The sequence below is a fragment of the Arachis ipaensis genome, chromosome B5 (assembly GCF_059453495.1).
Source record: "Arachis ipaensis isolate K30076 ecotype BB chromosome B5, ASM5945349v1, whole genome shotgun sequence".
Classification (NCBI taxonomy): Eukaryota; Viridiplantae; Streptophyta; class Magnoliopsida; order Fabales; family Fabaceae; genus Arachis; species Arachis ipaensis.
This window is the reverse complement of record NC_142440.1, coordinates 151299943-151312728: the sequence shown is the minus strand read 5'-3', so window position 1 is coordinate 151312728 and position 12786 is coordinate 151299943. Positions and strand designations below refer to the sequence as shown.

The 12786-nt window shown below is 32.4% G+C and overlaps 1 protein-coding gene and 1 pseudogene across 1 annotated transcript; both read right to left on the bottom strand.

The window, feature by feature from the left end:
- Positions 1-8035: 8035 nt before the first annotated feature.
- Positions 8036-8980, bottom strand: LOC148566231 (uncharacterized). Its single transcript, XM_088487463.1, has one exon. The coding sequence runs from the start codon at positions 8978-8980 to the stop codon at positions 8036-8038; it is 945 nt and encodes a 314-aa protein (XP_088343589.1).
- Positions 8981-9052: 72 nt separating this feature from the next.
- Positions 9053-10477, bottom strand: LOC107641330 (uncharacterized; annotated as a pseudogene).
- Positions 10478-12786: the final 2309 nt, after the last annotated feature.

Sequence of the window (12786 nt, the reverse complement as noted above, 5' to 3'; positions counted from 1 at the left end):
GTGAAACAGACGAACCTGTATTGGGTACTAATTTAATACTTGGATCAAAAGGAGTACTCACCGAATATCCTTCAAACTCATCAAACCTTTTTAATATTTTTTCTATATAATGAGATTGAGATAATCCTAAATTATGACCATCTCTAACAATTTTAATTCCTAAAATTATATCTGCAACTCCCATATCTTTGATATCAAAATTACTAGACAAAAAATGTTTAGTTTTTTCTACCTCTTCTAAATCAGTACCAAAAATAAGCATATCATCAACATATAAACAAATCATAACACCTTTACCATTTTTAACTTTACTATATACAAATTTATCAGATTCATTTATTTTATATCCATTAGCACGAACAATTTCATCAAATTTTTTATGCTATTGCTTAGGGGCTTGTTTCAATCCATATAAAGACTTAACTAATTTGCACATTTTATTTTCTTGACCAGCAACTATAAATCCTTCGGGTTGCTTCATATACACCTCTTCGTCTAGTTCACTATTTAAAAAAGCTATTTTAACATCTATTTGGTGAATGACAAAATTAAAAATTGAAGCAAGTGCTATAAGCACTCTAATTGTAGCAATTCTTGTTACTGGTGCATATGTATCAAAGTAATCAATTCCTTCTTTTTGTGCAAACCCCTTAGCAACTAACCGTGCTTTGAACTTATCAGTTCCATCTAATTTTATTTTCTTTTTGAAAATCCATTTAGAACCAATGACTTTTGACCCACGAGGAAGATCCACTAATTTTCAAGTGTTATTTCTCATTTTTGAGTCCATCTCATCTTATATTGCTTCTTTCCAAAAATCTGAATCTCGAGACCTTATAGCCTCTTCATAGGTCTCAGGATCACCTTCCATATGAAGGCATATGGGTGCAATGCTATCTATTGATTCTCCTGTTTCTTCCACAAGGAACATAAAAAAATCTGGTCCATAAGTATTTGCTTTTCTTATTCTTTTACTTTTTCTAAGTTCAATATTTTCAACGGGCTTATTTTCTACATTTTCTTCTATTTCTAAGTGAATTTTACTTTCAGATCTTGGAGTTGAATTAAATCTATCATCTAAGAAAATTGCATCTCTTGATTCAATAACTGTATTAGTAGAATATGATTCATTAGATTCAATAACTACAAACCTATAAGCTTTACTGTTCTCAGCATATCCTAAGAAAATACATTATATACCTATTTCTCCTAATTTCTTTCTTTTAGGTTCAAGAACTTTTACTATTGCTCTACAGCCCCAAATTTTAAGATATTTAAGGTTAGGCTTTTTATTCTTTCAAAGTTCATATGGAGTTATTTTATTCCTTTTATTAGGAATTCTGTTTAAAATATAACAGGCTGTTAAGATAGCCTCACCCCAATAACCTTTTGCTAGACCAGAATAAGATAGCATAGCATTAACCATTTCTTCCAGCACCCTATTTTTTCTTTCAGTAATACCATTCTGTTGTGGAGAATATGGTGCAATAGTTTGATGAATAATACCAGTGGACTCAAAATAACTAGGATTATAATATTCTCCTCTACGGTCAGACCTTAAGCACTTAATAAAGATTTCATGTTGTAATTCAACTTCAGTTTTAAAAATCTTAAATTTATCCAAGACTTCATCTTTAGAATGCATCAAATATATGTAACAATATCTACTGAAATCATCAATAAAAGTTACAAAATATTTCTTTCCACCTATAGTAGGCCAACCATGCAAATCACATACATAAGAATGTATTAATTCTAATAACTTTGAATTTCTTTGTACTCTTTGAAAAGGAAGTCTTGTTATCTTGGTTAACATACAAGTTGTACATACATCTGAATTTTTAATTAATTTTGGAATAAGATCATATTTTATCATATCATTTAATTTATGAAAATAAACATGTCCTAAACGATTATGCCATAAATCAAAGGACTTGGCAATATAAACAGAAACATTATTATTATTATTATTATTATTATTATTATTATTATTATTATTATTATTATTATTATTATTTACAATATTCAATTTAAACATATTCTCACATAGATATCCTTTACCCACAAACACTCCACCCTTAGACAAAATAAATTTGTCTCCTTCAAATACAGACTTAAACCCATATTTGTTAAGTAGAGGGACAGAAACTAATTTTTTTCTGACTTCGGGTACATAATATACATCAGTAAGAGTCAGTACTCTTCCAGAAGTGAATTCAAGTTCCACCGTTCCTTTGTTCATTACTTGAACAGTTGATGCATTTCCTGTTAGGTACCAGACAAATGACACAGTAAAATATAGAGATGAAAAATTAGAAATTTGTATAAAATATGGAAACAATTGAATAACTTTCTTTGAGAATTACAACTTCTCTCTATCACAAGGAGACTATAATAACACTCTCTCTTGACAAAAGGAGAGCACACTTCTCTATATATATAGGAGAAAACTACTCAAAGAAATATTATGTTATTCTATCTGGATGACTTGATTGAAATGAATTAAAGAAAAACTCAATTTATAGTTGAGTATCTTCAATATGAACCATCCGTCAATTAGAAGTATATAATTCTTCTCTTTTTCAACCACTAAAATTCTAAGGTTATAAACTAAGATTTTTTATTACCTCTCATTTTATTTAGTTATTATTTATTTATATATTTTCTAAAATTAGCTTTACTAATTTTCACAATCTCCCACTTAAAGCTAATTTTGATAAATTTTCAAAATTCATATTACTCATGTATTCCATAGGCCGTATGAGGATCTACACCATTCAAACTTTTCTGTGTTGATTGGTTTTGTCATGACATCTGCTAGGTTATCTTTAGTGTGAATCTTCTGCATATCAACACTTCCTTCTTCTACTACTTCCCGAACAAAGTGATATTGTACTCCAATGTGTTTTGTTCTTGAATGAAAGGCAGGATTCCTTGCAATGTGCAAGACACTCTGACTGTCACAATACACAGAAATCTTCTGTTGTTTGTGCCCGAGTTCTTCTATCAACCTTTGGATCCAAATAGCTTCCTTGCATGCTTGTGTAGCTGCCATATATTCAGCTTCTATAGTAAATAAAGCTACAACAGTCTGTAATTTAGATAGCCAGCTCACAGCTCCTGCTGCAAGTGTAAACACATAGCCTGTAGTAGATTTTTGTTTATCAAGATTACCTGCAAAGTCTGAGTCGACATATCCATTGATAATAAATTCTGATCCTCTAAAACATAATGCAACATTTGAGGTTACTTTGATGTATCTCAAGATCCTCTTAACAACATTCCAATGCTCTTTACCCGGATCTGCCATAAATCGACTTACCACCGCAACTGCTTGAGCAATATCTGGCGTTGTACAGATCATGGCATATATAAGGCTTCCCACTGCTGATGTATACGGTACTCGAGACATTTCCATCCTCTCTGCTTCACTACTAGGGCACATACTTGAAGATAATTTAAAATTCATAGGAAGTGGGGTTGAAATTGGCTTACATTCTTGCATGTTAAAGCGTTGCAAGATCTTCTTCAAATAATTCTTTTGCGATAGCCAAATCTTCCTATCCTTTTTGTCTTAGTGAATTTGCATCCCTAAAATCTTGTTTGCTGGTCCCAAGTCTTTCATATCAAACTCCCTAGCCAACTGTACCTTCAATTCTTGGATTTGATCTTTGTTGGGACCTACCACCAACATGTCATCCACATACAACAGCAGAATGATAAAATCATTATCACCAGACCTCTTGTAATAAGTACAATGATCTGAACTAAGTCTGTTGTATCCAAGGCTAATAATGAAAGAATCAAATCTCTTGTACCAACACCTTGGCGCCTGCTTTAGACCGTACAGAGATTTAGTTAACCTGCAAACCAAGTTTTCTTTTTCTTGTTCTTCAAAACCTTCTGGTTGGAGTATATATATCTCTTCTTCAAGTTTTCTATGAAGAAAATCAGTCTTTACATCTAATTGCTCTAGATGTAAATCAAATGCAGCACACATAGCCAAAATTACTCTAATAGTAGTTAGTCTCACCACTGGAGAAAATATTTCATTGAAGTCAATACCTTCTTTCTGAGCATATCCCTTGACAACCAATCTTGCACGATATCGTTCCACCTGATCATTACTATTTCGTTTGATCTTGTAAACCCATTTGCTACCAATGACTTTCCGACCTGCTGGAAGTTCAACAAGTTTCCAGGTATGGTTCCTATGTAATGCCTCAATTTCTTCTTGCATTGCTGTCATCCACATAGAAGCGTCTGGATTGCGCATAGCCTCCATAAAAGTTGTTGGCTCTCCATCTTCTGTCAAAAGACAATATGCATCATGGTTTGTCAAAACATAATTTGAGTGTCATGATGGTATTCTTCTTTGTCGAGTGGATCAACGAACTTCTATGTCATTGGCCTCTGCTTCTTGTTCTTCGTGCTGTGGTTCTGCTTCAGAAAGATCACCTTCTCTGCATTTTTCATCTATTTGAACAGTGGTTATCTCTTTAACAGTGCTGTCATTTTCTTGTTTCTTTTGCAATTCATCTTCTGTAAATATCACATCTCTACTGACAACTATCTTGCGGGCAGTGGGATCCCACAGGCGTTACCCCTTAACTCCGTCAGCATAACCCAAGAATATACATTTTCTAGACTTTGGGTCCAGCTTTGTTCTTTCCTGGGAATTGTACATTACGTACACAGGACAACCAAATATATGTAAAGAAGAATAATTAGGTGGCTTACCTTACCACATCTCCATTGGTGTCTTCAACCCCATTGCAGTTGATGGTGACCGATTTATCATATAACAGGCAGTTTTAACAGCTTCTACCCAAAAAGACTTGGCTAAACCTGCAGTTTGCAACATAGCTCATGCTCTTTCTAGGAGAGTCCTATTCATTCGCTCTGCTACACCATTTTGCTGAGGCGTATATGCAACTGTGAATTGTCGTTGAATACCTGCTTGCTTGCAAAATGTTAGAAAATCACCATCAACATATTCTTCTCCATTATCTGTCCTTAAACACTTGATCTTCTTTCCAGATTCAAGTTCTAACTTTGCTTTGAACTCTTTGAACATCGCAAACACGTCTGACTTTTTCTTGATCGGGTACACCCATATCCTCCTAGAGTAATCATCAATAAATGATACAAGATATTTTGCTCCTCCTAGGGACATCTCCGGTGATTCCCACACATCAGAATGAATCAACTCTAATATGTGCTTGCTCCGAGCAGTTGATCTACTAAACGTCAATCTATGTTGTTTGCTTGTAACACAGTGCTTACAAAACGGTAAGTTTACCGATTTGAGCTCGGGAATGAGATTACGTTCTACAAGAATCTTCAAGCCTCGTTCTGACATGTGGCCTAGTTTGCAATGCCATATCATCGTCATTTCTTCTTGGCTTGTTGAAGCAACTGACGCCTCTGCCTCTTGCAAAGTATCTCCCACAAGCATGTATAGATTTGCTGCAATCTTTTCTGCTTTTATTACCACAAGAGCTCCTTTAACAACTTTTAAGATCCTACCTTCAATATGGGTCTTACAGCCAAGTTCATCCAATTGCCCAATCGACAACAAATTCTTCTTCAAGCCTTTCACGTGTCTTACCCCTTGAAGTGAATGAATAGAACCATCAAACATTTTTATTTTGACAGTACCCATTCCAACAATTTCTAAGGTATGATCGTTTCCCATAAACATAGATCCTTCCAAGACAGGTTCATATGTACAAAACCAATCACGATGAGGAGTCATGTGCCATGTTGCTCCTGAATCAACAATCCAAACATCAGTGAGCTGTTTACTGCCTTTAGAACTAATTGTTGTTTCGTCATACATGATTTCTCCATCATCAGAGGTACTTGCAACACATCCTTGAGAACTTGATCCTTCTGGAACCTTCTCTATACTCTTCTTATTCCAAGAATCTTTCTTGAAGTGCCCTCTCTTACTACAATTGTAGCATTTGACCTGCTTCTTACTTTGTGACTTTGGTCTACTTTGACTTCCACTGGAACCATGCTCCATTGATCTTCCTCTTGTCATCAACAAAGCCTTTGCTTGTTTTGAGCTCTCTAATCTATTTTCCTTATTCTTGCGCCTGGATTCTTCTTCAAGAATCGCAGCAGCCATGTCATCAAAAGAAAGATAATCAGTCAAAACATTATTAGTTAAGTTAATGATAAGTTGATCATATGAATCTGGTAGACTTTGAAGTAAGAGCTCTGCACGTTTATTTTCCGCTATGGTATATTCCAGCGATGAAAGTTGGGAAAATAGCGTATTTAGATTGTTGATATGATCTGTTGCCGATGTGGACTCACTCATTCGAAGAGTATAAAGTCTTCTCTTCAAGAATATCTTGTTGTGAAGTGACTTGACTTCATATAATTTGGTGAGAGCATCCCAAATTTCTTTTGCTGTCTTTTTTTCTGCTACACTTGATAAAACTGAATCAGCTAGTGCCAAGTGTAAGTTTGCAACAACATTATTGTCCATCTCCTTCCATTTTTCATCTGTAATTTCAGTGGGTCTACCTTCAATTGCTGTCAAGCAATTGTCTTTTCTCATAATGGCTTTTATCTTCAATTTTCATATGGAAAAATTACTCCCACTGAATTTCGGAATTTCATACTTTGCTGCCATTTTTTTAGACGATAACTCGCAGCGGAAAAAAAAATATTAATCAGCAACATTTGGCTCTGATACCACTGTTAGGTACCAGACAAATGACACAGCAAAATATAGAGATGAAAAATTAGAAATTTGTATAAAATATGGAAACAATTGAATAACTTTCTTTGAGAATTACAACTTCCCTCTATCACAAGGAGACTACAATAACACTCTCTCTTGACAAAAGGAGAGCACACTTCTCTCTCTCTCTCTATATATATATATATATATAGGAGAAAACTACTCAAAGAAATATTATGTTATTCTATCTGGATGACTTGATTGAAATGAATTAAAGAAAAACTCAATTTATAGGTGAGTCTCTTCAATATCAACCATCCGTCAATTAAAGGTATATAATTCTTCTCTTTTTCAACCACTAAAATTCTAAGGTTATAAACTAAGATTGTTTATTATCTCTCATTTTATTTAGTAATTATTTATTTATATATTTTCTAAAATTAGCTTTACTAATTTTCACATTTCCCATGTACAGAATAGTCACATTCTCTTCTTTGAATGTCTTGAAAAAATATTTATTCTTGCATACATGTCGAGTTACACCAGAATCTATCCACCATGATCCAATGTCTTCAATCATGTTAATCTCAGAAATTACAGCAATAAGATTATCTTTTATTGCTGTGTCATTCTTTTCTTTCTTTTTTCTTAAGAAACGACATTCTTTCTTAAAATGTCCTAGTTTTCCACAATGAAAATAATTTTCTTTCTTTTTATTCTTTCTAAAATCACCATTGCTACCTTGAGATTTATTAAAATCTCGGTATCTCTTCTTGTTGGGCTTGTTGGATTTTCCATCTTCCATTACGTGAAGATTAGCATGAGCACTTTGCTCTTTAGTATCGTCTTGTTTACGATACTCTTCTTCAAGACGAAGGTGATTACTTAGTTGCTCAAGAGAAACATCATCCTTTCTATGTTTCATAGTTCTTTTGAATTCTTTCCATGATGGAGAGAGTTTGTCAATAATTGAAGATACAATGATGATATCATCCATGTGCATGTTATGTTGCTTAAAATTATTTAAAATACGCTCAATTTCATGCAGTTGTTCCATGACAGATCTACCATCAACCATCTTATAATTATTAAAGCGAGTGACAAGAAATTTCTTACTTGTTGCGTCCTCGGCCATATATTTTGCCTCTAATTTGTCCTATAATTCTTTTGCGCTCGCAACATTTTGGTTAGGGGCGGAGCTAGGCTAACTATTTAGGGGGGGCGGTGTTATATTTTATATTACTAGTTCTATTGATAAAATTAAAAAAAAATAAATATATAATCTCAATCAAAATAAGACAATAATATATAAAAATTACTACTTACAGTTTTGTATCATGAAAAGACTATTCGACGTTTTTTTCTATTTTCAAAATCATCTATAATTGAATTTGTGTCAAAAATAGCTGCTAATTCTTTTTCTATATAGATGATCAAATTGTCTGCAAGAAATTCATCAGCCATCTTACTTCGGAGTCTTGTCTTAACAATTTTCATTGCTGAAAAAGCTCTTTCTGTTGTTGCTGTAGACACTGATAGAGTCAAAACAAGACGTATTAATCTATCAACCATGTGATAAGTTCTTGATTTTCCCGTTTCTTGCAACTTGTTGCACAATTCAGAAAGTGTACCAATACCTTTCAAATGATTTGGTATATCATGCTGATAATATTGCAACTGAGATTTCAAAATATTTAGCTCATTAGAAGGAAAGTCAATGGGATAAAACTTCTCTGCTAACTTGCTGATTTCTTCAATATTGAATGATTTGAAATTGTCCTTAGGATCCAAAGCACAACTCAAAGTCAAAAGCTCTATTGTTTGCTCATTAAATCTACTATTCAACTCTTGTATTTGAGAGTCAATTGTTGTCAAGAATACATCTATTCGATAATGATGCTCAACTGTCACACTTGGTTGACGAGATCGACCTCTTCCAAAAACATATTGTGCACTCATATTAAGGACTTCAATTTCATGTTTTTCACAAAAATCTTTAACATTTGCAAGAAAATTGCACCATCCACCATCTCTTAATTGTTGAAGAAGTAACTTTGATGTAGAAACAATATGCATTGCATTAAGAATATCTTGAGATTGTTGTTGTAGTGCTTGGCAAAGAACATTAGTGATTCCCATAATCTCTTTCATCAAGTGCAAAGTGAAAACAAATTCAAATGACAATAATATTTTACTAACACTATAAGCCTCACCTCTTTGTGCATAAGTTGTCCCGTCTTCAATGATATTATTGAGAACAATATTGGTAGCAGTAAACATTTTTACCAAACTGCAAATAGAATTAAAGTGAGAGCTCCATCGAGTATCCCTAGCTCTTTGTAAAGTGCTTATTTAATTCGCACATTTGCCTGTTTCTAATTTATTTTGAGCAACCAAGTTTACATTTTCAATTGCTTGAGCTTCTTGTAATTGATCATGTTTTTTTGAAGAAGCACTAACAATAGTGACAATAGAGTTTAATTGAGTAAAAAATTCATGAATTTGAAGTACCTCTCTTGAAGCTGCCACCAATGCTAATTGTAACCTATAAGCAAAACAATGCACATAGTATGCTTGTGGAGAATCTTTAAGAAACAAAGCTTGCAAACCATTCCACTCACCCCGCATGTTGCTAGCACCATCATACCCTTGACCCCTAATATTTTTAACTTGGAGATTATAATGAGAAAGGACAAAAATCAATTCTTTCTTTAAAGTTGTTGCACAAGTATCAGTGACATGCACAAGATCAAAAAATCTCTCTTTAACAAAACCATCTAGAGTAACAAATCTCAAAACAATGGCCATTTGCTCCTTTTTAGATTCGTCTCTAGCTTCATCAACAATAATACAAAATTTGGCATCTCTAATCTCTTCTCTAATTGAATTTCTCACCTTAGTAGCAAGAATATGTAGAATTTTTTTTTGGACATCATTTGAAGTATACTTAGCACTTTTTGGAGCATTTTCCAAAACATTCTATTTCACTCTTTCATTGTAAGATCCCAAAAATTTTAACATTTCCAAAAAGTTACCTCTGTTGCTTGAACTTTGGCTTTCATCATGTCCTCTGTATGCACAACCTTGAAATGTCAACCATCTAATGCAATCTATAGATGCTCCTAGTCGAATTCGATTCTTTTCAATCTCTTCTGATGTTTGCTTATGAAGAAGTCTGTCAATATGTTGTGATTGTTTCATCAAATCATCACATGATTTCAGCGCCTTATGATGGAATGAGTTAGGATCTTTGCCAATGTGATTCAAAAGAGCACATTCTTTTTTACTATTTACTTTCTTCCAATTCCTGAAACCATTCTCAATAAAAGCATTTGAACCCGTATTGATTGAAGGTTCCTTAGCAAAAAGAAAGCACGGAAAACAATATATAGCATCATCTTCTATAGAATATTCTAACCAAGATGGGAACAATTTAAACCATGAAGCTTGAAAGCGACGATGACTTTTATCACCAGAAAATGGATAATTATCAAGAATTGGCTGATTTGGCCCAACTTTAATATAAGCCCGACGGATTTCATCTCTTTTATTTGGAGGAAACTTCCAAATCATTGGTCACATTCCAGGATCTCTTTCCAAACGAAAAACATCCAGTTGATTTGGAAGAAGTCGTGGACGCTTTGAGCTATTCAATGAAGAACTTGAAGTAATAAAATTTGATGACCCCTCAAGTATTGGAGTAGTAATAGTAGAAGCATCTTCATTCTCTTGATCTTTTCTTTTAAAAAATGTATCAATGGTTTTGAACTTACTCATAATTCAAATGGCCAAATAAGTTCCTATAATTTAAAATATATTAAGCAAAAAGTGTAAATTACATTCTAAATCTTTATAAAATATTAAAATTCAGAACAATAATACTAACATCCTAATATAAATAATATAAAATTGTAATTAAATAGTTAACTAATAAAAAAACTAAATATACAAACTAACATATAATAACATAAACTTAATTAACAAATAATAATAAATTAACTAATTAAGTAAATAACTAAATATATAAAAAAGAATAAAAATAGAACCTTTTTTGAGAAAGAGGAGTGAAAAATCACTTGTTAAACTACTCTCTTTTTTTAATCTGCAAAAAAAAAAAAAAGAGTCAAAAAGGTAAAATTGTAAAAGATAAGAAGATTAAAGAGGTAAAGAAGAAGAAGAATAGAAAAAGTTGTTACCTAAATTTTTTGAAAGCCAAGGCGGGAAGAGAGGGAGAGGAAGAGACCTGTTGTATATTGAAAAATAAAAAAAGGGGATTGGGGAACTGATTAGTGATTATACGTTGGGAAATAAAAAAGGAATAGGGATTGGGAAATAGAAAAAGGGATAGGGAATGGGCTATTGGGCTGGGTTTTGTAGGAATTAAAAGTGAGAGGGGGAGGGAGTTGGAAAAGATAGAACAAAAAGAGAGGGGGATGGGAAATAACAAAAAGGGGGATCAGACTATTTTTTTTTTTGAATAAAAACTAAAATTTTGGGGGGCCATTGCCCCCCTTTATTTATACGTACCTGCACCCCTGATTTTGGTAGACATCAAATAGTGCATCAGCTATGCCATTGAGTATGTGCCCGGTACATATGTAGTCATCGTTGTCCCATTTTTGCTTGGCTCGTGTTTTTACAATGGCCTCCCTTTCAACTTCTGGTGGTCTTGGTATGGTAAGAACATATGCCACTTTTAGTGTTGTGAGAAGGAAGTACATCTTCTTTTGTCATCGTATGAAATTTTCACCATCAAATCTTTCTAACTTGACAAAATCCGACGTCATCTCCTTAATTGATGCGGTGACCATTTTTTGTTTTATTGGTGAATAATTAAGCCTAAAGATTGTGAGTTAAGAGAGAAGGGGATAGTGAATCAAATAGCGCAATTCTTCAAGGCGTGTGTTACACACACTTTCCTTTAGACTTAATTCGCCCCCACCAATATACAATGGTGTGCAAAATGGGTTACTGACGAATTTTCTGTAAGATACAATGAAGAACACTTGACTTGTTTATGCACTCACACAGTCAAGCCTTATACTAAATGATAATTTACAGAATAATATTCTTTATTCTTTCTTTTGCGCATAAAGAAAGTGTTGAGATGGATTCACTAGCAATAATGAAATGAGAGAAATTTATAGAGACGGAGTACATGCAGCTACGTACTCAACAGACACAACTTTTCAAATAGTTACAATCTTTCAACAGACATAACTATTCAAATAGTTGCAACCTTTTAACAGGCATAACTTTTTGATTAAGTTACAACTCTATGAAGAGATGTAACTCTTCAAAATAGTTTTTCACATATTTTGAAAATATATCTCACACAAATTACAACTTCATTGAAAGCACGCATATGTTTTGTTAATTAAAAGTCACATACTATGTCTTTGTATTTAACGTTTTATGCACTCATTTAACTCTAGTTTAATTAAAATATTTTACAAAATTCAATTTTATATTTTTATATAATTTTACAAAAATCTATCTCTTGTATTTACGGAATTAAAAAGTTACATGGTTATTATTATATATTACATTACATTTTCTTTCGAATCCTGTTCCAAAATAACCATGCATCATCCTAATTTAACTGTCATTCACATAGTATTAATATAAAATGTTATATTATGCCATTTCAAATTGTATGACATTTCCATTAAAATGACATGTCTAAGATTTTATTATAATTAAATAAGTATTTCAAATTAATTAAGGGTAATATTAGAGAAACAAAAAATAGCAAAAATTTACCTAATTTCATATTTATTATTTTAGTCTCTAATTAATAAAAAACTAATTAAGCAAAATAAATATAATTAACTAATTTAAGAAACTAATTTGATCATATTAAAATATTAATGATATCATCTTTTTATTTGCAAATGTCATGCTGACATTTTAACATTTTATATTAGCATTAGAGATAAGTTGAGATTCCCAATTTATGAATTTAGGAATCAATTTAATCATTTTTAAAAGTCAACAAATTTTTATGAACGTTCACAATTTTAGAAACTAAACTTTGCATTATTTCTTTAATTATATATATCACATAACTTTTTTTTATGTTATAA

Coding starts and splice junctions, on each gene's coding strand:
- LOC148566231 (XM_088487463.1), bottom strand. CDS start 8,980: ATGTTTACTGCTACCAATATTGTTCTCAATAATATCATTGAAGACGGG.